The sequence below is a fragment of the Dermacentor albipictus genome, chromosome 3 (assembly GCF_038994185.2).
Source record: "Dermacentor albipictus isolate Rhodes 1998 colony chromosome 3, USDA_Dalb.pri_finalv2, whole genome shotgun sequence".
Taxonomy (NCBI): Eukaryota; Metazoa; Arthropoda; class Arachnida; order Ixodida; family Ixodidae; genus Dermacentor; species Dermacentor albipictus.
The window spans coordinates 167,471,170-167,498,020 of NC_091823.1; the positions used below are offsets into that span (position 1 = coordinate 167,471,170).

At 43.6% G+C, this 26,851-nt stretch overlaps 1 protein-coding gene across 1 annotated transcript; it reads right to left on the reverse strand.

Moving 5' to 3' along the window:
• On the reverse strand, nt 1-23,108 carry LOC135896293 (cell death-inducing p53-target protein 1-like). The gene is made up of 5 exons (XM_070536272.1): nt 23,059-23,108; nt 21,541-21,651; nt 10,642-10,732; nt 2,652-2,901; nt 1-1,473 (listed from the first exon to the last, which is right to left on the reverse strand). Exons 3-5 carry the CDS (start codon nt 10,727-10,729, stop codon nt 1,365-1,367), a joined length of 447 nt encoding a protein of 148 aa, XP_070392373.1. The 5' UTR covers nt 10,730-10,732; nt 21,541-21,651; nt 23,059-23,108; the 3' UTR covers nt 1-1,364.
• Between the last annotated feature and the right edge of the window lie 3,743 nt (nt 23,109-26,851).

Here is a 26,851-nt window from a genome sequence, read left to right on the forward strand (position 1 = left end):
TGCAAATCAAAAATACTTTTGCTTTATTAAACCACACAGTACAGAAATTAACGTCTCTGTCTACAACATACAAATGCAATAGCAATTCAAGAAAGTTGGGATGTGTGATCGTGGGTACACAAAACTAAAAAAAGAAAAAATAAGGTTAAACAGAATGGTCTTTTTCAACAGATTAAGGCATAGCCATAACATCATTTCATATGTGTGAGCATGTCGCCAATCAACTAAATTCTGCAAGGTCCCATTAATCACTTCCAAGTGCCACAAAAGCACTTGCACTGTGGAACAAGGTTCTTCACCGGTGAACTTCATGATGTGCACCATTCCATTTGCCCACATATTCCAACTGCTAGCCTGGCAATATAACCCTTTGTTGTTTGTAGACACCGATTCTTGCAGTCACAACATGAGGATCCCTACTTCTGCACTGAAAAAGAAGAAAAATAATGCCTCAGTTCTCTCTATGTTTGCTCTCTCAACTTTTCTTGTTTCCATCATTTGTTGCAAATGCTGAGGCACTCTTCATCATGCAAGGAAAACAAATTTTGTTGCTACCAGTTGATGCTAGTTGCACTGAGTAACTAGGTCCTGGATATGTTGGAAAGAGCATAAATGTTCTGCTGGAACTGTATCATGCTCATTTTGCATCACAATGAAACAGCTTGGTCATTTCAGTGACAAGCACATGAAGTCATATAAAGAAATAAAAAAGCTTTACAAACAAACAAGCACAGGCACGGTTCCAAGTCTTTGACGATTCCTTCAAGCCGATTTTCTGCATATGAAGGTGCCAGTCTCCCTAGGTGCACAAACTTGCAGGCTACGAGACAGCGGCTCCACACTTCGTTCGGGGTAAAAATAAATGCCTTTCAAAAACCCTCTGCAGCTCTTCAGCCTTTTGGATGACACCTACTTATGATGTGCTGTGTGAGGAGTTGGTAAGAACATCATTTTATGCACCTTGGAGTCTTTACACATCTTTTGAAAAACAGACTTCAGTTTCTTATTTTTCCACCTGTCTGTTTCGTGAGAAAAATAAGGGTGCACATAGCCGCGAAGACTGCTGAAAGGAAGGGATATTGCCACATGCACCGGTGGGCTGGGGAGTTTTACGAAACGGCAAGCGAAAAAAAAAAAAAAAACGCTTATGTTCAGCAACCACTGTCGTTCAGGTGCAAATTTCTAGTGGCTACCGTTTGGTGCTGTTGGGGGAGAGGGGTGAGCATGGGTTCACGCGGAAGGCTCCCAGCAGCAACAGCACGACTGAGGTGCGCAAAAATGCTGGAAGGAAGCTGCTGGGTGGCTGTTGATGGTCCCCGTGGTTGCCAGACTGCGGTCAAGTGTCCTAGCTGGACGGACATGCCTCAGAGTTTGCGGTAGGTGCACAGGTGCCGCTTGCAACTTGGGCAGTGGTGGTCCACGTCCTGACACTCGGGGATGCAGCAAGGGATCAGGCAGCACCCCAACCAGCAGCTGTGCACGCACCGAGACAAACAACAACACCTAAGTCAGTTTAAACATTACGCAAAATCAAATGGTCCTATCCTACTAGAGCACAAAAAGAAACGCCTTTCTTTAATGCAGGGATGGTATAAAAGACATCGACAATGCACTTTTATTACGTCCCTGCATTTTCTCGTGTACTTGTGGCTAAATCAAATACCAACATGCCCAAACATGCATTCTTTAAAACTACTCATTCAGTATTGCGAGGCATTGGGCTGTAATATCTTGAACATTTTAGCATAGCATTACCATTCTACACTCACCTATCGATAATTTGGACATTTTGGCAAAATACGAGAATGCTTGCATACTCAGATTTAGGTAGATGTTAAAGTATCCCATGGTGTCAAAATTAATCCGGAGTCTGCCACTATGTCATGACTCATAATCCGATTGTGGTTTTGGCATGCACAGCACCATAATTCAATTAAAGTTTCAGAATTCTGCCATGATGCAATGTGCCATGTGAGGCAATGACAATGCTAACCTTCTCGGAGGTTATGAATGGCACACAATGCCACCTTGAGCAAACAGGTCTTGCTGTGTATTCAGCGCACTACGCAGACAAACAGCAGTGGTGAATGCAAGGTAATGTAACTCACTGCTAATTATCGTTAATGAAAGCGAACAGCACGGAAAGCTTCGCTTACATCGACTGCCACATAGCGTCGGACCCACATGATTTTTTAAATTTCTTTTTTCCCGCCGGGATTTAACTCTTTTTTTTTTTCCTTTGAGCTCAAACATCCACTGCCCATATTTAATTGTTATAACCAATAATGTGGCATGGGAAAATTGTAAGTTCATTTTACCATAGAACACAGAGAAGTTCATGGTGCTGTGGCTGCTCACTGTTAATCCAATAAATTGTGAAAACCGGTATTGTAATAAGGGGGTTTGACTGTGCTGTGTTTGTGCAGCGTAAATAATTACATGGAGGAAAGTAATGTAAAAGTAATTGATTGATTGCTTTTCAGCAAATGCTCAATTACTTTCCTGGGGCAGTAATTGGTAATTGTAATTGTACTTTTGAAAGAAGCTTAATTGGTTACTTTTTCTTTCATAACACATACAAGTCTCGTGCTGCTTTGGGACACCGAACATCGCTGGTCAAGCGAGTGTTATCTCAATAAAGCAGTACTTGCCCAAAGAGGACACAGGCGCCCGACAGCAGCCAGGTGAGCAGGCCTGGACGTGTTGTAGTGGCCGTCAGCACGTGTGCCCCGCAGTTGGGACACGTCAGCTGCACGGGGTAGGGCCCCCATTCAGCCACATTGACCACCACGGTGGGCACGGCCGTGCCCTGCGGCAGCCATGCTGCATAGGGCGCGGGGCCGCCAGGAGGACCGCCAGGGGGAGCCGACGCTGCAAATCCTGGTGGCGGGGGCTGCGTACCTGTCGGAGGGAAGCACAATGTGAAATTTAAAGCCAACTTTCCAGCGCTGCAATATAGTACCAACACAGTACTCGACAAAAAGTTTTGTTTTTTGATTTCACAGCACTCTTTTTCAAAAGTTATTTTTGTGTAAACAACTGATAATTTCATGGTGCATAAAGATCAATGAAACATTGCGTGCCCCTATTTTGCTCTGAAATTAACTAGGACAATTTAAATTTTCAGACATTTAATTTTATTATGTTTAATTTGAAACATCGCCATCCTAAGGCTGGTTTTCTTTACTACTATAGTAATTCACTTAGGACAAATCAGACAGCAAACTTTCCAGTTTATACTAGAGCTTACTATTTGACCGTATTTGTGCGAGTGTTTCACATTCATATACTTTACTTGCAGGTTATGAGCTTATGGCCATTGGCACAGCATGCACTATCGTTTTTTTTTTTCACCAGTAAAATGCTTAATTTTGAGATTTTACATACTTTTGTACACCTGAACAGCCTTTCAAACTGCTCTTTTGAAGACAGATGTTAAAATAATTTTCATGTCAAAACCAAAAATAATTTTCTGAAATGTTTTTCTTACTCATTAGGGCCTTGACTCTGGAAGCCTTAGTGCGTCTAGGTAGCACATGTGCGCCTATTGCCCAGATGTCTACTCCTAAGTTGACGTACCATGCAATACCTGCAGCGGTTGAAAGGATGTTCCACATCCGCCACCACTGCCGTGATTGGCACTGCCCGACAACCACAGTCTGCTAAATGTGCACAAATATTCCAAAAAGTAGACAGGGGGTCAGTCACTGCCATAGCTCAGTTGGTAGAGCATCGCACACGCCATGTGAAGGTTATGGGCTTGGCTCCCTATAATGAAAAGTTGTCTGTTCTTTCACTTTAGTTTCCATTTTCCTTCGCAAAGAGGAAGCCTTAGCTTAGGGCCAGCTCCAACTTCCCTATACAAATACATGTGAAACGCAAAAAATGGTCACTATTCATAAAGTGGAATACTTTTCAAATAATTTTTTAATAATTCAAATCACCAATTTCGTAATAAATTCCATCCCGGCAACACCAGCAGCAGCAGACATTAAACACATGAAGTTGCACAGTGGAGCACACTGTGCAACTACGTAGTGTGCCTCCACTCGTAACTCGTAGTGTGACGTCTGCACTATGTAGTGGAGCCACTCAGGGAGTCTGGACTTTTCCAGCTAAACCTAGATTGTTCACTCACCGATGAGTTGTGAGCATGTGAAAAAAAACCATGTGCTTTCTCCAAATGCTCCATTTGAGCTTTTAGTAAACTAAGTGCACTTGTTGATAAGCAGCGTAATGACAGAAACTTGGTAACATTGTCAATATATCTAAAATGTGAATACTGATGGCGTGAACGGATTGCTCATTATGCGAGAACTATAAAAAATATATTCAATATTCGATCTGATTAAGTCTAAAAAATTCCTATTTGCACACCCCTAAAAATATGCATTTAAATTAGTGCAATATGCTAACATAAAAAGCACAACACAATGAAATAGGTGCATGTAATAGGCAACAATTTAGTTTGTGCAGGACAATTTCTGTTGGCAGTAGATTTCGACAGGGAAACTGAGGTAGCAAGTTAAATTATGGAGTTTTACGTGCCAAAACCACTTTCTGATTATGAGGCACGCTGTAGTGGAGGACTCCAGAAATTCTGACCACCTGGGGTTCTTTAACGTGCACCTAAATCTAAGTACACAGGTGTTTTTGTCCCCATCGAAATGCGGCCGCCATGGGCGGGATTCGATCCCGCGACCTCGTGCTCAGCAGCCGAACACCATGGCCACTGAGCAACCACGACGGGTGAGGTAGCAAGTTGTGTCAAAGTTGTGTTCACTCAACTTATTTAAATAACAAGAACGGTAATGTGTCATTAATGGACTGTCTACCATAATTTGCTCACACTCTGGGAACAAATTTGTCTTTGTGGCTAGTTTGTCCTTTGTGGCTGTTTTCCCTTCCCAAATCCTTGCCAGTAAAAGAATTACATTGAGGCTATATTGTAATTACACAGCAGTAATAGTATTGTATCTACTTGTGTAAAGGCCACACCTGTTAAAAATTCAGAAAAAATAGTCCAACCCTTATACAAGGCAGGCTTACGGCTAGCCACACTGAAGCCTCAAACTGCGCTCAAACTGCTATGCAAATAAATATGCAACCCCTGGCAGCAGTCTACGAACACATTAACATTCGCTGCCTGATTTTTTTTAACATAGACTAGTGTTCTTCCAAGAAAGAAGACTAACATCTTCCAAAAAATGAACGTGGAAAACATTTATGGAAGTGCTGCCTGTTCAGGCCTTTGTACAGCAGGCATGATGCATCCAGGGAAGCCAGTGACAAAATAATGTAATTTCTTTTCTAACCTCATTAATGAAGTGCCCCGTTATTTACCAAAATGTTTAGGGTCTACACTCAAAATCCTCATATTCCTACAAGAACATGCTAGCCTGCTCATACCATGTTATTTATCTCAAAGAAAACAGAATCATCGAGGTGACATGAAAAATTTTGCACCTTGCAAAGCCAGCTGAAACACATAATGCATAGAGACAGTGATGCATACATTATCTCTTTCCCTACCAAGCCCAGTGGGCATTGCTGGCCTGCTATGAATGGTTTGAAACGCCACTTTCAAGACCTTCTGTGCAGCGCACGGACACACTGCGCTATCGGACGTGAAAGAGGACAACCTTAGTTTTGTTTTCTAAGCAGTTTGTTTTTTTTACTGCCAGGCGGTGATTTCTGAATGCACTCCGAAGTTTTCGCGATCGTCAAAGTATAAAGCGAAAATTGCCACCTCTGGGAGCAGCGCACTTGCTTCAAAAAGATAGCAGATTTTGCGATTCCACTGCATCTGCATCTGGCCTTATCAATGGATCGAGCAGCAGGCAGTCTGAGGATGTTGCCTTTTTGTTGGAGCGTGGCTCTCAGAGTGACGACGACACAAACCAGCCCGGAACATTGGCGGCCGCAGCCCGGCATGCCCAACTGGAGTGCTTGCAGTTAAATTTTTGTAGTGGGATACTGTTTCAATGAAAAATCTTGATTTTTTTGGAGACAGTGCCTATTAGATGGCAATACATGTTTTGTATATAATAACTCTTGTTACATTTTTTTCTTAGTAGATACAAGCGTGTGTTTACAAACTTTGTTCAAGTTCATCCCACAATCTTGATTCTGGCAATTTATACCTTTATTTATGACACACATCTCGTTAATAAAACTTTTACAAGTGAAAAGTGCATTCATTCTGCTTTTTGTTTATATATTACATAAAATATTGAGTGAGTAGTTTGCTCAGAAAAAAATCTGGCGTAACCTACAAAAAACACCTATTTTCCCTATGGTAGGGAAAAAGAGTTAAGCTTGCCTAAGAGAGCGTAAAATGCGATCCTAAACGTTTTTGGACTTACATAAAGAATTACAGTTAGGAGTGGGCTGAGATTAATGACATAAATCATCCTTCACGTGGAATTCTTAGAAACTGCAACAATATTGCCAATGCATTCGCTGAACATATCTCCTCAGTTTTCTTGAATACAGTGCATGCTCCAAGCTCTGGCAGTATAGTTTTAGTGACTGCTTCAACATTTCATGCTTTTCATAACACGATATTGCGACGGCTGTAAGTAACCTGAAACCATAGCATTCTCATGCTTACGACCGAATACCAAGCTTTGTTATCAAAAGGTTATTCTGGTTTCGTTCCTCTCCTTATGTTTATCTTTAATCTTTCTTTGTGTATGAAAGCCTATCCATCTTGTTGGAAGAATGTAGTAGTTGTGCCAATACACAAAAGTGGGAGCATGAGCGATATCAAAATTACTGCCCCATGTCTCTCTTGTCTGCATTTGCAAAAGTGTTTGAAATAGCTATGTTTAGACATCTATCATCTTTCCTTAAGCATAAGATTAGTACCATATTTACACGATTGTGAGTCGACCGATCTTTTAATTTAAACATCTGAAGTGGGGGGGAGGGGGGTCGACCGACCAAAATCAAAACAGGGCACCGGCAAAAAAGTGAGACCAACGAGATATCACGGGAGCTAAAATGCAGTTACAATTTTATGTTTTCTCTATGGCTCTACCTGTAGCTTTTTGCTATCCTGTACGTTTGTTCGCTTTTCGGAAGGATTTTTCAACATCAAACAGTATTACAGTGCACAGAACACTCATGGGGGGGGTGTCGATAGTTGTAAGAGCAGACACCACTCACGTGTTTCTCTTTACCTGTAGTTCTTAGTTTGACGCATTCGACTTGACTGCCGGCTATGTGTTACTGCCATGCTTCCTCGGTTGTCATGAGTGCTCTAGGCCCACTAAACATTTGGCGCTCCTTCACAGCAGCGTTCAAGAGGGCTGCCATCCTTTACACCGCAGAAACAAATCACTGTGCAGCGGGCCGCAAGTTGATGTTTCTGAATGGGTGGTTTGAGAGTGGTGACTGCAGCGAAGCAAAATTTTCACCTGTGACAGCAAGCAAAGAATTTCCCATGGGCCGAAGTCGGGATGCTTTCTGGAGCTGTAGGCTAAAGTTGCATCATGCATTGCTGAAATGCGTAATCGGTTCCTGCCAGTGAAGTGTGACATGGTCATAAAACAAGCCTAGATATTTGCCTTTTAAGGACCTGCTCCGCCGTGAATACAAGTGGTTGGCGGCAGAAGACCGCTAACTTACGCCAACCAGACCTGTCAAAAGAACCTCCCTGCTGGGTGCATGTGGTAGGGTGCATTTAGCGTGGGCTGCTGTTCCACAATATGTTGTGGTGCAGTTGCTTGTCAAATGCGGAATTTTGCTGGACGACGACGCGCTGTGGGACTGTAGTAGCGATGACAATGGCAGCATTAGTGAGGATGATGGCACAAGTGAAGAGGAGTAGTCCAGTGACCATGCCAGCTACTGATAAAATTTTCGTTATGGAATGCGCCTTTTTTTTTTTTTCCCCTGCCACAAGCTATATAGGGGGGTCTACTTACAATCATATAGATACGGTATATGCCAACATGGTTTTGTTCATGGTAGGTCTGTGGAAACAAACCTTGTTTCTTTTCTTGATACTGCGGGAGCCACTGCTGCTAACCAGAGACAGTTAAACACAGCATATTTCTACCTTTCAGAAGCACTCGATGTTTTTTCTCATGACCTTCTCATCCATAAATTCTTGAGTTACGGCATTAGTTCCAGCCTGTGCATGCTGATTAAGGACTACCTGTTCAATCATTCTGATTATGTTCATGGTGGCGCTAAGTGCTCCTTGCCTTATGAATGAACTTTCTGTGTTCCACAAAGGTCCATTACTTTTCAATATACTTAATAAGCTTGAAGAATGTTTGCGTCATTTGCATCTCCTTATGTACAATGACAATATTAAACTTTATTGTGAAATACAATCAGCGCAGGATGGTGAATTATTTGAGGAAGATGTGAATTCTGTCGCGGAGTGGGGCACTTCCAACTTTTTTTTGTATTATTCCAACCAAGACACTTGTTGTTTTCTTTAGCTGCAAAACGTCCATTTTACTGTACGAATAGTCACTTGATAACAATCCTTTGAAAATAGCGAGTTGTACGTGCGACTTAGGAATATTGGTCAACTCCAGAATAACTTTCGAAGAACATGTTTCAAGCATTGCTAATGCATCCTAAAGAAATTTAGGTGTCCCATCAAGAATGATGTGACACACATCACATCAAGTTTAGAAATGTCAACTGCACTGTTCTCGTATATTCTTTGTCCACTCGAAGTTAAAGTTTAATTCTGTTGTATGGAACTGTAATAACCCTTTGAGGGTCAATGACGTAAATATACGGCGTTGTGAACCAGTCCAAAATGATCGCTGCCGTATATTTATGGCACCATCTGTACATTTAAAACACGTGCCAATTTCTTAAGTTTTTCTTTTCTGGCAAGTGCTGCCACTATGTGGGAATACAGGAAATTTTTTTTTCTCAGCTCCCTTTCTTGGTTTTCGTTGCATGGTTTGTTTTAGAGCTATAGTTTGCTCCAGCGCATGTATATACTACCGCTCATGCATTGGTGCGCACGGGCGGGCAGCGGTTTGGGTTTTGTTTCGTGGGCGGTTTCGGCTTCTCGCACTCGCAAAACTGATGGCTATTTCGTTACTAATCGCTCAAAGGGCGACTGCCTGTTTCTCGTTTATTTAGTGCTCACAGGGGTACACATAGGAAGGATGCCGCCGTGCATGCATTTCCTTTTCCTTTTTTTTGGAGACTGGCAAAAACTAATTGCCTCTGGTTGGCGATAAGATGAAGTTTAGTGGAAGTTTGTCACACGTTCTGCATTTTTGACGGCAGTTTTCTTGAGTGTGCTCACCTACGCAGTTGGATTAGGCTATGGACGTAAATATTAGTGTAAGAGCAGGAACATTTGACACTTGCGAAATATTTTCGTGTGTGCATTTTCTAAGCCTTATGTGTATAACAATGCATAAAATTTTTAATTCTTATAAGTTTATTTCCCTTTTGGTTGTTGTTATTGATGAATAAACAGTACATATATATACCAATGCAAAATATATTTTTCTCACTTTACGATCACTCTAGAAAAATTCAGTAAATTTTTTTTCGAAATATGTACCTCAGAAAAATAGGAATCTACAATAAAAGAAATCTACCCTCGGCAGTTGCATATAGTGAAAAAAATCGACCCTCAAAGGGTCAATTTTACCAATATGGCAGAAATTGAACGTGTTCGACTGATTTATGGGATGCTGTGTGTTTTATGCCTATGAGCGTCTACTGCGCATGCTTAATATTAAACCCCTAAAAATTTAGCAAAAATAATGTAATTACTTATTCTTGTATAAACTAATTCATAACCACATCTCATGTCTGCGTTTACCGTCAGTTGTAACATTCTTTGTGCCTCACCAAAACTTGCCTAATCCCAGCATTTCTACGCGAATTCAGCTTGCACCTCTAACGCTACAGCACATCTTGTAACACAACATGACACCTTGCGTTATGAATTGCATTTCCAGCCCTTGCATTTGCTCTTTATCTGATTTTTGTCTTTGACTTGATTCAATTTTTTGTTGCATCTTGTAACACTGTTCTTTCAGGTTTTCTGTTTCTGTTCTTTGCGTAACATAGGTGCACCAAAACTAAGGCATAGAGCTGTTCTTGGGCACTTTCAGAAATAAATGAAGTGAAACAGCGTAGTGGCTTACAGGAATTAATCAGTACGCATGTATATATGCATGACACTTTTGTGAAGCTTTCTTTTTCTTAATTTTTGCACTCCAAATTGTGGGTGTGGGCCTTACATGACTAAATACGGTATAATGCAGACAGAGCGAATTACTGACTATACCAAAACGAAGCTAAAAATATTTCTCGCCAATATCTGCATGAAGCGAATATAAACTTATAATGGGTATCAGATATAATGGAGGTATTCTGCTGTATGAGGCATTGTTATAACAAGGTTTGACTGAACACCACCTTCGGTGACCGGATAAGTAGGAGTGTGAGATTGTGCCCTCAAGTTATTACTTGTTAAAACTGCACAATTGCTCATGCTTCATTCATACACAATGATACACGAGTGTACCTTGTTTGTGAGAAATAAAGAATCAAGTCTATGTACAAGTATGTAAATGACCCGTGATTTAAACACACGATTATCTTCCATCGAGGCACCAGCAGTGTGCAGTGATTACTCACTGGGTTGGAAGCCCTGCATGGAGGCCTGGTAGGTTGGCGGTGGCTCAGCATAGCCAGGGGGCAGCACCTTGGTCGGCTCTGCTGCCATGTCCTGCATCGCACCCACAGCAAAGTCACAAAGGCTCAAGACTACTTCGCACAACTACGGGTATCCTGCTGCATAACGCTCGTAATCTAATTAAACTTACACTTATCTTTTAGTGTGTGTGCATTATAAATGGATTTAGAAATTTATGTACTATTCTTGTGTCAATATAAGCGCCGGCTGCACCGCTGCTTTTGTTACCAAGGGGCAAGAGCATTGTCAAGCTGCCTACCTAATGACCACCTTTTTTTTCTCACTTCTTTGTTCTGTACTTTCCGTGCACAAAATATGACATTAACTGTTCAGTGCATTCAAGTTTAAAGCCATTTGTGTGGTGCTATTGACCTTTTCATCAGGCGAGGACGAAAGGGCATGTGGCGAGCCTTTCCTCCTCTCTGCTTGTGCGATCCGGCGTGGCGCTGCTTGAAAGTATTTGTCACAGGTGATGGACTGCTCAGAGGAAGCAACCGTCTCCACAATGCGTCATTGACGCTGCCGGTGGGAGCAGTATAACCTCCATTACTCGGCGTTGGAACACATTCTGCACCCTTTGGGCTGCAACTTCCCTCTCAAGGTGCTGTTACATGCTCTGCTAACCTTCGCCGATGATGCTGGTCTTGCTAAGCGTCTTTGAGCTTGTCCCGTGACGTGCCTAAGCCTCCGCTGTTGTCGCTGCTGCAGCCGCCCCACCTTTCTCTCCCTTCCCCCTTGTGCAGTACGGCTGAGGAGTCCTCTATTGACAGACAGTACCATGCTGCACTTAGCGCCACCTTTAAATCCCAACCAAGAATCTCTTTCTCTTGAAAGTATTGCGGTTGCGTGCTGCGGAATGATTTTGAAATGTTTTAGATCGTACTTTGTGAAATTTACGCAATGTCTGTTCATATAAAGTCGTCAGGGAAGCCTTTCGGTGCATAGGTAACTACAGTACACAGAAATATCTCTTCGGGGTGAAAACATTAGCCATGGTGTGTATATGTGTTGGTAACTATGTCGCGTATATCAGTTTTAATTCAATGAAGAGAACCGGTGTCTCAGTATCACCAGCATGAAATGGTGAATCGACTCACTACAGTGGCGTAGCCAGAAATTTCGTTCGGGAGGGGGGGGGGGGGGGGCTCACTTTGCAGCTCGGCCTACTCCTTATAGAAACTGCCGAGCGATCAAATACATTAAGCATTAATAATAAGTGCGTTGCCATTGCCAGAGCTGCTGCAAACGAATTCTTCAACGCTACACACTGTCAATACAAGTTAAATATGCATTTTTTCGTAAGAGAATATACACGTATGTCTCAAAAATTGCACCCGAAATAATTGATATTAATGCTTCCATGTTTTCTGTATATTTAGTAAGTAAAGCTAATATCACACGAACCTTGCAACTATATCAGTTTGAAACCAGCAAAGCAGCGCATGCCGCTGATAAGAAAATGTCAAGGCCATGAAATGAACAAGTTGAGGACAAATATTTTTATATAAATTTGTTAGCCTCCTTGCCTTTCTCAAAATGTAAACAAGGTTCTTGAACGACAGAGAGATAGAGAGAGAGAGAGAGAGAGAGAGAGAGAGAGAGCTCTGTCTACCATTCAAGAACCTTGTTTACATTTTTGTACATATGCAATGACCAGGGAAAAATCTCAATGACGATGTCGTTTGTAAGAATGTATTGCACAGGAGCAGCTGTCACCAGTCAAGTGTTGTAATTGCTCTGAAATTATGGTCACAATGGAGAGCACTATAAAAAGCAGGATTTCTGTGAAATATACGAGGGCGAGTCAAATGAAATGCAAGTCAATGCAAATATATGACATACGGGGTACTTTCTTTAAAAATAGTCTCCATGAGCATTTAGACATATGTCCCACTGACTAACAAATCGTGTAATTCCTGTCTCATAAAGTCCCTTGGGTTGCTGCTTCAAAAAGTCTGCGACTGACACTTTCACATCCTTGTCCGACACGAATCTGGTTCCCTTGAGCTGTTTTTTCGAATGCTCCAAAATGTGGAAGTTGCAAGGCGGCAGGTCTGGGCTGCATGGCAGATGTTGCAGCATTTCCCACTTAAACTTTGCCAGTTTTGTATTCACCACACTAGCGACTTGGGGACGGGCATTGTCGTGGGGCAAAATGTCCCCATTCCTCAATTTTCCACATTGGTTGTTCTTGAGTGCGACAAGCAGCCGATCCGACATTTCACAATATCGGAAACGATTGATAGTCTCTTCAGGTTTATCAAATTCTATCAATAATGGCCCCCGACGATTGAAAAAAAAAAAAAAAGTCAACAGCATCTTTCGGCAGCAATGACGGCTTTTGCTTTCCTTGGGGGCGGTGAATTCAAATGTTTGCACTGTAAGCTTTGCCGTCGTGTTTCAGGCTCGTAGTAGTGGCACCATGATTCGTGCCTGGTGACAATAGCAGACAAAAAGTTGTCACGCTCATTGTGATACCGGATTAGATGAGTCAGCGCCGAAGCTCTCCGTCTTCTGGCGGTGGTTCAAAATCTCTGCCATCCATTGTGCACACTAGAGCCGATAACTGAGATATGCATGAATTACACTCTTAGAAAAAGGTACACCCTTTGTGGTGTATGTCTGCCACAGAGCAATAATCATCATCTGCCTTGCTTGCGTTTCCTTTCTTGAAAATGCCACGCCAGCTACTTTCCCATTGTCAATGCTATGTCATGGTAATAACGCGCATACCGTTCTTTACTGCGAAGTACCGGGCTCACAGCGTTAAAGAAAGAAAATGCGGACAAGACAGATGACATTTATTGTTTTGTGGTAAGATACAACCCAAAGGGTGTAATTTTGTTTTAGAGTGAACGGTGAGACCTGAATCGCGACTCATATTCCCACAACCTGCCAATTCATCAATGCTTATCCTCCGTTCTTGTCTAATCAGCCTTTGAAACTGTGTTGGGGGTGATTGAACGGTGGCTTTGTCCCGGTCTTGGATCGTCTTTGCAACTTTCTCGTCCTTTTTTGATCCGTAACGCTTCACAGTGGCCAATGAAATGCAATGTTCAACGTACGTAGCAGCCATACGACGACGAATTTCTTTTTGGGAAACATCTTCATCTGTCAGAAACCTCACGACACCCCACTGTTAAACTTTTGGAGTGTCCATTATGTCACGCAACTATGTTCAACCCAGTGTATGAGAGCATTAAAGAACCTTAATCCCCACACCTGCGTGACACTTTTGTAAATTGGAGATGCCTCTGTGCCACGCGCATGCCTTGCGGATAATGAACCGAGCCATTATTGCGTGGGGGGGGGGGGGGGGGGGTTGGTTCACTTTCATTTGACTCGCCTTCGCATTAGAAATACGAAGATACAATGCAATACAAAAATGCGAAGATACAGCTAGGACAAGAAAGTGTCACTGGAAACAAAGTTCACTGCACATATACACAGAACCTCGAAACAAGATATCAAAATATATGTGTAAGTCTCCAATAAATCTCCGTATCTAAGGAAAAGTCAGTATATATGATGCGTCAAACGAGGCCAATAAACATGTTGCGCAACCACAGATTCACAGATCACAGCCCCCTACCACTCCACTCCCCGGCCCGCAACGGAAGGCGGCGCGCTTCATCCCCAATTTTCTCCCTTGCACACACAAGACTGAGCCACCATTGTCAGCTCACCCATGCCGCCTTTGTGCTCCTTTACACTTTCACTCGCACATATAGTATGCAGAGCGCTGTCACGATGTTATTGCCCTTGGACTTCATACGGAACATGAAGGCGACAGCAGAAATGTGCCTGGAATGTCTATATAACTGCTATCACAATAATATAATAAGAGCACCCGGCTACTGAAGCATCCCGTGGCCCTTTACCCTCCGCAAAAGAAGTAATGAAAACGAACTTTCACCATGCGGCAATTCACTGTGCCGCGACAATGTATTTCTTTCTTTTGTGGGGCGGGGGCACCAAAATGAAAAAACGCAAAGGAAAGTATGTTGGCCACAACCTAATGTCTACTTTGGGCACCTCATGTGGCTACCGAAGGAATATCGAAGAAAGCGTGGGACACTTGGCCCACAGAGAATTACCATACGCATACTCCTCGGCATCCTACACTGGCGAGACAAGACTTTCCGGACAGATTGCGCTCAAGCGAACGCGTCGCAATCCATCGAGTCCCCACAGTGATGGCAGCGAGTGACCAGTAATTGTTTATTTTACTCGTCTGCTAGCAAGAAAGCATCCAAAACTCTGCCAGGCAAAAATGCACTCGATCAGACAAACGAATGTGCCCCAAAGTGCGCCAAGCGGTGGTCGGAGCAACACGAGAAAAACGCATGCGCTCTGGTGGGCTCTGGGAGCCCGCGGCTAGCGAGAACAAGAAAATTGAAGAGGCTCAATGTGTACTCGCGAATAAATGTCAAAGTCGAAAAATGAATAAGAACGTAGTTACCTTTGCTAGCTTTAGTGTGTTGACATGGATACTTTGGCGCAGGTGAAAAAAATGTTGATATTCTTTTCTTTGACATGACGGCACAGATGAACCACCACAACGCTTCGACTCATAGGACCTCGCTACGTACTTTGCAAAGTTGTCTGACAGTGTGTTGACTTGGTTTGTCTCATTGTATGGTCCGACGTACGACTTCTTTTAGAAAACTCGGTGCACCTTTGGCGTGAAATGTTTATAACAACATTAAATCCGCAAAGTTCCGAAATTTAAAACCTAAAACACGACTTTGGAAATGCCATTGCACCTTTCGCATCAAAAATTTACAAGAACTTTCTACCCATCAAGTTTCAGAATTGAAATCCAAGCGCTTCATAGATTCCGCGGCCTGCGCGAGATGCCGCGACAAGCCCGCTCGCCATTAAAATGCCTTTGAAACTTTGTGCTCGGATGGAGCTCCTTGGGCGTTAAGATATGCGACTCCCGGGGCGCTGGCGTTGCTGCAAAATCCAGGCCAATTGCACAATGTTCGCGCTAAAATCGCTTTTCGAGCGTAAAAAGGTCATTCTAGGCGAAATCGAGCATGATTTCCGGCACTGGGGGTTGTTTAGTCGGCGGCATATGACAGCACGAAAATATTTCGAGGGGGGTGGGGGGGCTGAAACCCCATAAGCACCCCCCCCCCCCCCGGCTACACCCCTGGCTCACTATCCGGTCGCTTGGCATAGGGACTAAAACATAAAACATAAGAGCGCATGCTCATGTACGGCCAACCTAAGGCAACCACAAAACATCTAAGCTGCAGGCGCTATCAAATATTTGTGATACACCGGCATCGATCTCACGCATTTCAAGTATAGTAGGCTTGAAATCACCATATGTCTATGCTAGCCTTCCTGCATGAAGCCGATAACGCTGCTCAACACAGCGGTCACTGCGTTTGATGAACCAGCATGATACATATATAAGCAATGTGCTTCAGTATTGAGTTTTTGCGCTATAAAGCCATACTATATGAGAGGGGTCGCAGAAAAAGAATGCGATGGCTATTTTTGAGTACAATATTTCTGTAGTATGTGTGAGTGCGTCGTAGAGAATGAAAAAAAAACACAACCGAAAAAAAAAATGGTTATCATCATCTTTCTCGAAAAAGAAAGAGAAAATGGGATAACGCTGTAATAGGACCTCGCATAGTCACGCTGCGCAACGTTTATAGATCTATAAATGTTGATGTCCTATGCTTGGACCATGCCCTATATAGAAGAAAACTATTTAATTCAGCACCTACCACTCCTTAGGATGCTAGCGCAGTTCGTAAATGGTCGCTTTGCTGGACAAGTGTTATTCACACCGTAAAGTGTGCTGTTATTACTAATCAAAACTATTTTATTCATGGGTGGAAACCACATCCACCGAACCAAGTAGTCACGTAATGTTATATTCAGTTAACTGTTTTAGCGCTTCTCAAAGTATACCAGCACAACTTCTACCGCAGCAGAACAGTACCCACGCTGCTACGATCGTCACATATGTTTCATTGCTCCAAAACCACAGCTTAGAACTAAAGGAGAATACTGATATAAGGTCACATAAGTGAATGTAATTTTCAAATATACAGAATTGATCTCCGAGGATGATTGTAAGTTCAAATGCGCGCACGCATCGCAGCTGCGTGCTCCGCGTCCATTTCAACACCAGCTTAAATCCGGTCATGCCGACGTAAGCTACTTCAGTACCACTCACAGAACCATTTTCTACATAGAAGACACCACGTCATAATAGACTGCATGAGCGCAAAAACAAAGGCCGGAAACTACTGCCGAGCATATACCTGCCATGCAAGGCAGAGCGTTCGCCCAAGCCAGCAGGCCGACTGCCCATAGATGGCACCACTGCATAGCAATATGGTGGTACCCATGAAAGAATGGTGTATATGAACATACCTAATGACATTAATGTTGATGCCACTTGTGTTCTCACATGTTGTTTGGCTGCTGAATTCGTAGTCTGTGGCCACAATAAGTACCATGGAGAAGAACTTGACAATGAGGCTCAATCTCAAATATTTGACCTTGGTCAGTGACCTGCTTCCTTTTTAACAATGCTTTTACCTGACCAGACAGTATTCAGTCGAACTCTTGACTGTAACCTGAGCAAATGACCTATGTACAATTTGTGCCAACATGTGATGTTATATAGATGAATAAATATATAGTACTCTAGCTCTCAAATCTAGGCATCCTCTCCTTCCTCTCAAACAGTGCTAAAAATACTTTTGTGCATGAACGCAGGTACCTGCTTTTGTTCTACAAGACAAACTGTGACTGCCTCCGCTGACTTGGTGGCAAGGTCCTTTAAAATTGTCATTAACGCATTCAACGAAACAATAGAACAATTTATTACGGCATACTGACAGAAAGAGGTACAGCAGCTTGAACAGCTACAAATGAGACTGCAGGTCAAGTGAAGGTACAAACAAATTATACTAAGCTGGGCGTCAAAGGCACTTGTATCTTATGAGGTCTGTCTTGAAAGGCAACTGATTTATGCAGTATTCCTTGCAAACATAATTGCCACTTATCTGGCCAAAAATGTTTCAATACAAACAGAGAAATGTAAGTCCAAGCTTCCGTCCCGCATTTTGCAGCCAAGCAATAGTGATGGATTCCAAAGTGCAGTTACACCTATATCGGCAGTTTTCTGTGCATTCATTATGCCCATCAGCCTGTTTTATATCCTCTGAAAAATGAAGGCCTCTCCCCATCAATCTCCAATTAACCCCGTCCTTTTTCTGCAGTAGTAGTTATCAAAATGCTGCAGACTGACGTTTTGACTCCTTTAGAGTGCAGCACAATTCACTTTCACCAACAAACAAGTATAACTAGTTACAAGCTCACGCTCTCAAATTTGTTGACACCGCAGCCCATTCCCCTCCTCCCCTACCCTTACTTTTTGTGGCTCTGCCTGCATTAGGAGAGACCTTTTTGGTTTTATCAAAAGCAGAAGGTAATGCCAACTTCATAAATTTCTCTCTCACAGCTTAAGTGAGACAATAAAAACTAGTAATTCAATTCTGACATGCCAAAACCACAACCTGATTCCAAAGCACGCCATACTGGACAACTCCAGATTAATTTTGACCACTGGGGTTTCTTCAATGTGCACCTAAATCAAAGTACACCAGCACTTTTGCGTAACACCCCCATTGGAGTGGGCCTGACACTGCAGTGATTGAACCCGTGACACTGAGCTCAGCAGCACAATGCCATACATCCACCGTGCAACTGTGGTGGGCTGGTGACATTACCCACCACAATGGCAGTGTCCATAGCATTCTGGTGCTGAGCCCGGTGTTGCAAGCTCTGCAAAAACATTTGCTTACTTAGATTTAGGTGCACATCAAAGAAACCCCAGGTGTCTACCATATTTTATCCAATTCTGACGCACACTTTCTTTCAGCAAAGCTTTGTGAAAACCTGACATGCACATTAGAATTGAGTAAGAAATGGAAACTGCAATGGGCAGTATGCAAATCATATTCCCAATCTCGAAGGGCCCGCTTTGCTGTACTGCATGTTGCGAAAGTTTGTCATCATTGGACACCACCTATAGCTGGGGCCCCAAGTCACACCTTTAAAGATCTGTTTTAAATTCTCTTTCACCAAGTGAGAACAAGTTGCTCATTCTCTCTTCTACAACGAAAATCTTGTGAGGGAACTAATAAGAGCATTGGTAATTTATATTTTTTTGAAGTATTCAACTTAGAGTGGATGTAACAATCAAGAGCACATCAGAATCAAGCAATCTGGATCAATATGGTAATCCGAAGACGCCCATTACAATGTCCCTCATAGCCAATGTGACGCTTTAGAACGTTATACCAGATAATTTCATTTTGTTCTGATGAAATGAAAAATTCAAACATAAGGGAAGTTTAGGCAAGTCAAAAATAATTTCATCCAATTCGAATTTTCCTGTTGTGTCAAACATTACATGGTAATGTTTATACTGCCACATTCTAAAGCACTACTTTCAACAAGAGCAGTGCTTGCACAACATTTCATCAGCTGCAAAAACATTTAAACACCTAAATTTTTAGGTGTCACATTTCACGATGTACATTTGCCATCTCCTATGCTACTTTGAATAAACAAGTCAGTTCACTGCTCTTCTGTATCAACACATATGACAGCAATGCAATGAAGCATTTTGCCAGGCTCATCATGTGTGAGAATAAGAAGCATCTAAAAGCAGGCATTTCTTAGCCTATACATTACGTCAGTTTTCTTACATATTACACATTTTTATAACATCTTTAAATACATTTCAGAAATGAGGTAATAGTGATATCTCGCCCTACTTTCACCTGCACATACATCATTTACCGTGCTACCAAAAAATTGTCACGAAACTGGCTGCAAATACAGCAACAAAGATACTCCGATTGATACGTAGCAAAAAAGATAACAAGATACTTGATAACAAAGGTACCTTGATAACAAAGATACGTAGCATGAAATGCTGAGGAGGCTGCACAATTAGTGCAGTCATGCAAGTTTCATTTTGCATGTTTTGCAGCGCAGTTGCTTTTTTTCTCTCTGATGTAATAACTGCTTCGTATATTACTACAACCTGTGGACATAAGTTATGTTGTGTTAAATCACTCATTATATGTGCACCTTCGTGCTTCCAGTATGTGATATTCTGTTTTTGTCATATGCACAAGCACTGCGCTATGGCTGCAGAAAGACGTCACTCCATTCATTTGTTGGTACGAATCTGCAACACCCTATGTGTAAATAATCATGGCAAATTTTCCAACAAAAAGCACAAGACTTAGAGTTGCACTGAATTGCAGGTCATATACCTAAACCTTTCTTTCTTACGTGATGCAATATTTTTTGGTTGCATCATCATGAGGAACACTAATCAGGTTCGCACCATCTACTTCCCCCTTCTGCGGAAAGAGTTTTGTCCTCAATTCAAACCTTTTTCTGCTGCACCATCATCCCCGGTGTGGCAAAACCTGTTCATATCACTCAGCCTGTCACTTAAGATGATTTTCTGCAATGACACCAAGGAAGAAAGACGTGGCTTCTTGATCTCTTCACAGCAACACTTGCACTGTGCTAGAATTCCAGCAAGTGACAGTGGTTTGCGTTTTGCCACCGTTCAGTATAGCCTTCCTCACATTGTCCTTAATGAAAAGATAAAAAAACAATCGAAACGAAACGGCGCAAGTCAAGAGTCACAAGTGGAGAGGGGAGGGCAAGGGAATGACAGCACTGAGAAAGCCGTACTCGCAACAGCTGGCGTTAAGGCCGTCGGCGAGTGAGCAAGCTATGCAGGCGCTTCGCCTTGCGGCACCTTATTGTTCAACGACGCCCAAATAACATGCCTAGATGTGCAAACCAGATGACGCGAAAGTACACGTCTGGCAGTAAAGTCAAGTAAAGGACGCTCGCAGGCGCCGCGCTTGCTGCAGCACAGAGTGCTGTTCACGATGGAACGCCTTGCGCAGAGTTGTTAAAGAAACGGTCGTGCCTCGCTCCGAACAAAACCGAACGGTTCGGCTGCAGTAGCTTGTGCAGTCAGCCTGCTGCGCCGGGGCGATATATCGCTCGGCACAAACTTCCCGGACGCTGCGTCAGCGCGGCGATTTCCCTCCCGCTAAGCAATCGCAGCAGACGCGGCTCGCCAATCAACATGTGGCGCTTTCCATGTGCCCGGAGCCGCGAAACTGCTAAGCCGCGGCACCCAGCGAGCCCGTCTGTCACACGCTATCCGCGCGAACTACGTTTATTCGCAGTCGGAAGCGAACGCATCGTTCCTCGAAGGTCAACCTATCGCCATTCTAGATATCGCGGAAAACCAGCGAGCGGCGAAACTGTTCAGGGCGATGAGCGCCATGAGTAGCGCGTAGACGTAAACACGCTGGTCACAAACAGTCATGACTCATAGCGGACCACTCGGTGCGCCACACGTAGATCTGACAGCTAGGTCAGTAGCCTGATCGAAGCGGAAACGTAAGTGGGGCACGTCACGCACTACATGTGCGATTCGGCTGAAAGCGACCGTTGTCACCTCCACCTGCTTACAAAACAAAAAAAAAATACCGGTCAGAGAACATGCGATTATCCTGCAACTGCATCTGCTACTGGAGATCCGCTCAGCTGTAACCACAAGCGAAAACTTCCCCGATCAGGCGTTGTGTGACAAATCCCTTTCACTCGTCGACGGCTGTACAGGAAGTATCTTGCCCTTCATGGACTCAAGTTTCGGAATGACAGAGCGCAAATCTTGATTTTAACAGAGCAACCAAATTTGCCTGCGAGAAAGCTCGAAAAGAAACGAAGCAACGCATGGTTAAAATAAAACTTACCAGGCTAACGTAGTTGAGCTTTGAAGCTGTTTTACGATTTGTCGACACTGAAAAACAAGCGCTTGCTCACCCCACTCGAACACGCACTTGTCTGCTCGTACTCAACATGGGCTCTATTCTGGACACGCATGGCGGCTGCACGGCCGCCATTAGCCGCCATGTTTACTCTCTGATTGGCTGTCGAAAGGTCACGTGTTTTGAAATTTGTGCCGGGAAGCGGAAGTATTGCAAAATGCAATTTTGCGTTTTCATCAAGATGACGAAACGTGACGTGGAGCTGCAAATTTTATGGACTAATACATTTTTTTGGTCCTTGGCAGATATATTGTGATGTTAGCGCTTCAAAAAGAATGTGAGCGGTAGCGTGCAGAAGCCAGTGCAATGCATCTGCAATTGCGCGAATATGTGGTGGCGATTCAAGATATGCGCCATGCCAGCTTGCTGATTGGCTGAAGGAATATCTCATGAGGAGCGTCACAGGAAGGGCTGTTTCGTAAACGTCATTTTGACGATGCGTGACGTTGCGCAGGGCCGCCATTGCTGAGATTTTCCGCCATAATTTTTGCTGCGACGAGCCGCGCGAATTATGCTAATGGGCAGCCATATGCAATGGCAGCCGAGAGGAATGCGTATCGCCACATTTTCCCCGTCGTTTGGCGCCACGAAAATATTTTGTTCATAACGCGTGCTCATAGTATTTGCATCGCTCTCGGGTGGTGTTGGCATTTGTGTTTGGGGCCATCGTTTTTTAAAAGAACGCGTTTATACGAAATAATATTGGTTGAATATAGCAAACTTTCAGCAATGTTGTCCACTTTTCACTGCTGCATTTCTATTGTAATCGAGATTAATGCCTTTTCGCACAATCAAAAGTTATTACAACGGCCTTTTTCTAACTTACAAAAAGAAATGTACGCGAGGCGGCGCCTTGAAGTTCCCTCCCGCGGTGCGAGTAACCAGCGAAATGAACAAGAGATGGCAGCGCCGGCGCTTGCGTCGCTCTAGTGGATATCTCTGGCGCGCGCAACGCTATCGGTGATATTCGGCCGTTTCTAAGCCAGCCGAGTCGGGCTGAGTCACTTGCGTTTCACGAAATAGCGATAACGTGGCCTAGAACGTGCGCGCATCACCACTGGTAGGTCGCGTATGTTGTCTCAAGAAAGAAAACAAGCGCGTTGGCGCCAACATGCGATGACTCATTCCATTTTCCAGGGACACGCATCCGAGCTACTGAAGCAGACGACGGCTTGTACGCAGCAGACGACGGAAGCGAGAAGCGTTTTCGACAGAATAATCATACGCTTTGAGATAGCTGCTTTATTTTTACTGCGGAGGAAAACTGTTTTGCTTTACCGATAACGCTACATTCAGTGCCTTCATTTCAGTTTCTTAGGCGAAACGTCAAGTTGGCGTCACGTTACGTAAGCAAAACTGGGCCACCAGCGCCATTTTGTTTGCGTCGCGCCTACGTCACGCACCGAAGAAAATGGCGGAATGTCCAGAATAGCGCCCCATGACTCAACGTTGGTTGCCATTCATTGGCCCACATGTGAGCCAGAATTGCACGGCAGACAGACTTTCTTTACATACCATTAGAGGTCAGGCCAAGTCAGAGCGAGTTAAAAACTGACCGTTTACTACATTGCAAGCTGGCAAAACCCATTTATTTTCTGAATAAAAATGAAATAAACATTGTAGCTAAAACATTTTTATTTTAAGTTGCGCAAGAGCAAAAACGTTGGCAAGAGCCGATTAGTTCAATGGCGGCAGCGCGCAAAATATTCAAAATGTGACACGGCACACTATTTTGCTGCTGTCGATGGGAGTTACTTTCTCCACGAGTGTATGATGGCTGCACTGAATAACATTGTAGGAGCTACGAGCTTTTTAGAACTATCATAAGCACGAATGCTTGTGACCCTGTTCCGAAGAGCGATATTTTTACACCGATTCTAGAGGCTGGCTGCCAGCAGCGCCCTCTCGCGACTGACGTCACGGCCAGGACGCCGCTCGCTCCGCCTCGCTCGGCTGCCGCGCGCATTCGTTTTCGTGGTGCGTGCTTGGGGTATTGGCGGCTTGAGCCGAACTTACAGAAGGTTATTTCGGATTATTTCTGCTGCCATGCGTGGACCGCAGTTTCTTCTTTGAAACCGCGTGAGCCACGAAAGTTTGGGACTTGGATATTTGCAATACTGCCAGTCTCAGTTGAGACCAAAGCAGGTGGGCACGATTTTACAGAGAGAAACAAACAGGACATGTTACATGGTACATTAAAAGAAAGAAAAAAGGAAAAGGCTTCCTTAACTACTGCAGAAATCACCAATGATACAATACTATTCGTTGGTATAACAATATGGCAATAACAACATGTAGTTGGTGTAACAATATTGTATTACTAGAATTTATACAAAAAATAGCGAATGAATAGTAGAGAGCTTATACAGCTAAGAGATAACCGCGCAGAAGCGGCGAGTTTGGGATTTGAAATGCAGAAATTCCACGCACAGAAATGAGTATTACAATTTAAGATATGTGGGTGTAGATATGTGGGTATTTTAAGTGGCCTCTTCTCTGTTTGATGTCTCTATAGGTTGATGAACGATGAAACTGACGGAAAGCAAACTATGTCTGAGTAGAGGAGATTCCATTCTCTGATCGCACGTGGGAAAAGTGAGAACTTTAACGTGTCATTGCGAACACTGTACTGGTTTAGTGTAAATGGGTGATTTTTTCGCGACAGACGTGATGTAGACAAAGTAACGTACTTAGTTCGGTCTATCTTATAACTGTCGTGCATTAGTTGGTAGATGAATTTTAGGCGGGCGTGTCTGGCCCTAACAGATAGTATTTTAAGACCTGCATCAGCTAAGAGGTTTGTAGGAGAGTCATAGGGACTGTATTTGTTAAAAATGAACCTCACAGCTTTTCTTTGCACCTTTTCTAGTTTTGATATGTTAGTTGATGTGTGTGGAAACCAGACGATGTTAGCGTATTCTAAGACGGGGTGAACAAAAGTTGTATAGGCTAGTAGTCTGGTGTGTTTCGGTGCAAGGCGTAAACATCGTCTAAGGAAAAAAAAGCTTGCGTAATGCGACTGAGGTAATATTATCAATATGTCAGTTCCATGAAAGGGCAGAAGAGAATGCCAAATCTAGGTATTTGTGTTTATTTACTTTAATCAGGCAAGTGCCACCGAGGGCGCAAGAAAATTCTGAAGGCTTCTTTTTTGTTGTAAAGGACATGCATACAGATTTAGTGGTGTTAATTGACATTTGCCATTGTTTACACCAATTGGACACCAAATCGAGTGCTCTGTTTAATAATAAGTGGTCTGCGTAACTGACAATTTCTTTATAAATAATACAATCATCCGCAAAGAGCTTAATGTCACATTCAATGTTAGCAGCAATGTCGTTAATAAAGATCAAAAATAGCAATGGACCCAATACTGACCCTTGGGGAACACCGGAGGTGACAGCTACAGACCTGGAAAGGGTGTTATCTACAGTAACATATTGTGTTCGATGTAATAAGAAGTTTTTTATCCATGCAGTAATCTGACCACCTCTGATTGCAGCCTCCAGTTTTGCAACTAATTTTACATGGCTTACACAATCAAACGCTTTACTGAAGTCAAGGAGGATCATGTCTGTCTGGCTTCGGTTGTTTAGGTTGAGCGCAAAGTCGTGCACCACTTCGGTTAGTTGTGTGACCGTTGAGAGGCCACTTCTAAAGCCGTGTTGTTGAGGTATTAATATATGTTCTTGCTCGAGAAATATAGTGATGTGTTTGAAGATAATATGTTCCAATATTTTACAAGATGTGCTGATAAGCGAGATTGGCCTATAGTTAGAAAGTTCGTTGCTGTCGCCGGATTTATGTATAGGAATCACCTTCGCTTTTTTCCAGTCATCTGGTAGTTGTGCGGACTCGAGTGATTTGCGGTATATAATGGCAAGTATTGGCTACACCATTCTGCATACGTTTTAAAAAATTCATTTGGGATATCATCTGGCCCGTTAGCTTTCTTGATGTCGATATTAAGCAATAGATTAAGAATACCGGCATTGGTAATGCTTAATGAATCGATGGTTTTAGGTGGGCAGGGCAATATTTCACTCTTCAAAAGTCTGCGGTACAGTTCATTTCACTGCTGAAACTTGACTGTCTACTGAAGTGAAACTTGACAATAAATAGTTGCAGCGAAGCAAGCATTTTATTTCAGTTCACTAAATAATTAGTCTTTCGCCATTCCACTGTAATAGGCGAGGGAAAACGTGTAAAACTAAGCGTTAATAATTTTACTTTTTTGGTTACCGCCTTATTTGGGTAACAGGAAAAGTTTGAAGTACGCGTATTATCTGCAGCCTCGTGGAGGAACAGTGGCTGGTTGTAATGAGGGCGGGGGCGAGGCTTCACTGCAGACTTAAAGGGGTTGGGACACCAAATTTTGAGGCTATAAAAAGCATGTTGTAGGCTGCTTCCGTATGCAAGGACACCCAGAACGAGGTATCGGACGCTGCAAACGTTTCAAAATAATTTTAATTCAGCTCCAAAAAGTCATTAAAAACTCCTTTTTGTAGTCGAGACCCATCGCTAGCGCGGCAGCTACTACGTCACAGAGGAGGAACGAAAATATTGACGTCATAGCACACCAGCACAAAAACGTGACGTATGATGAGTAGCGATGAAATGCCGATAACGGAGCCTGCTGAGCCGAGCGACCGAGCATAGCCTCCACTATGACCGAGCTACAGGCATATAGAAATCCTTAATGCAAAGAAGGGGTAAGGCGTGCAGACACGGACACAGGAGGAGAGAAGTGGACAACACGAACGCCGCACGGCGGCCCGCGAATGGCAAACCTGCGTGCGGCGAGTTGCCGTGCCGACGGGCCTTTGCACGTTTGAGTGTTAAACAGTAGCCGGCCGACTCCGAAAGGGACCAGGATATGTGGCGTTCGTGTTGTCCGCTTCTCTCCTCGCATCGTCACATAGTTCGGCAGCTCGGAGCGGTCTCTCCTTCGCTTGGCCTTTCTCAATGTGAAGGCCCGTTCACGTTACCGGCACGGAAACTCGCCGCACGCCGCTTGCCGTTCGCGGGCCCCCGTGCGACGGCGGTTTTACTCGCGAACGGCGAGATTTCCTAGCCGTAGAGAGCACGGGCCCGGGACACATTTGTGCGGCAGCCGTATGGCGAAGCGGCCAATCAGCGTCCGAAGAGTGGTCACTCTGTGCACCGACGGCAGCTTCACCGCCTCTGATCGTTCGCCGCCGCCGATATCGTGGCTAGGCCTTTTCCGGTTCACTTC

Coding starts and splice junctions, on each gene's coding strand:
- LOC135896293 (XM_070536272.1), bottom strand. CDS start 10,729: ATGGCAGCAGAGCCGACCAAGGTGCTGCCCCCTGGCTATGCTGAGCCA. Junction 2,902..10,641: donor CATGCAGGGCTTCCAACCCA/GTGAGTAATCAC, acceptor TCCCTCCGACAG/GTACGCAGCCCCCGCCACCA. Junction 1,474..2,651: donor GGCGCCTGTGTCCTCTTTGG/GCAAGTACTGCT, acceptor GTGCGTGCACAG/CTGCTGGTTGGGGTGCTGCC.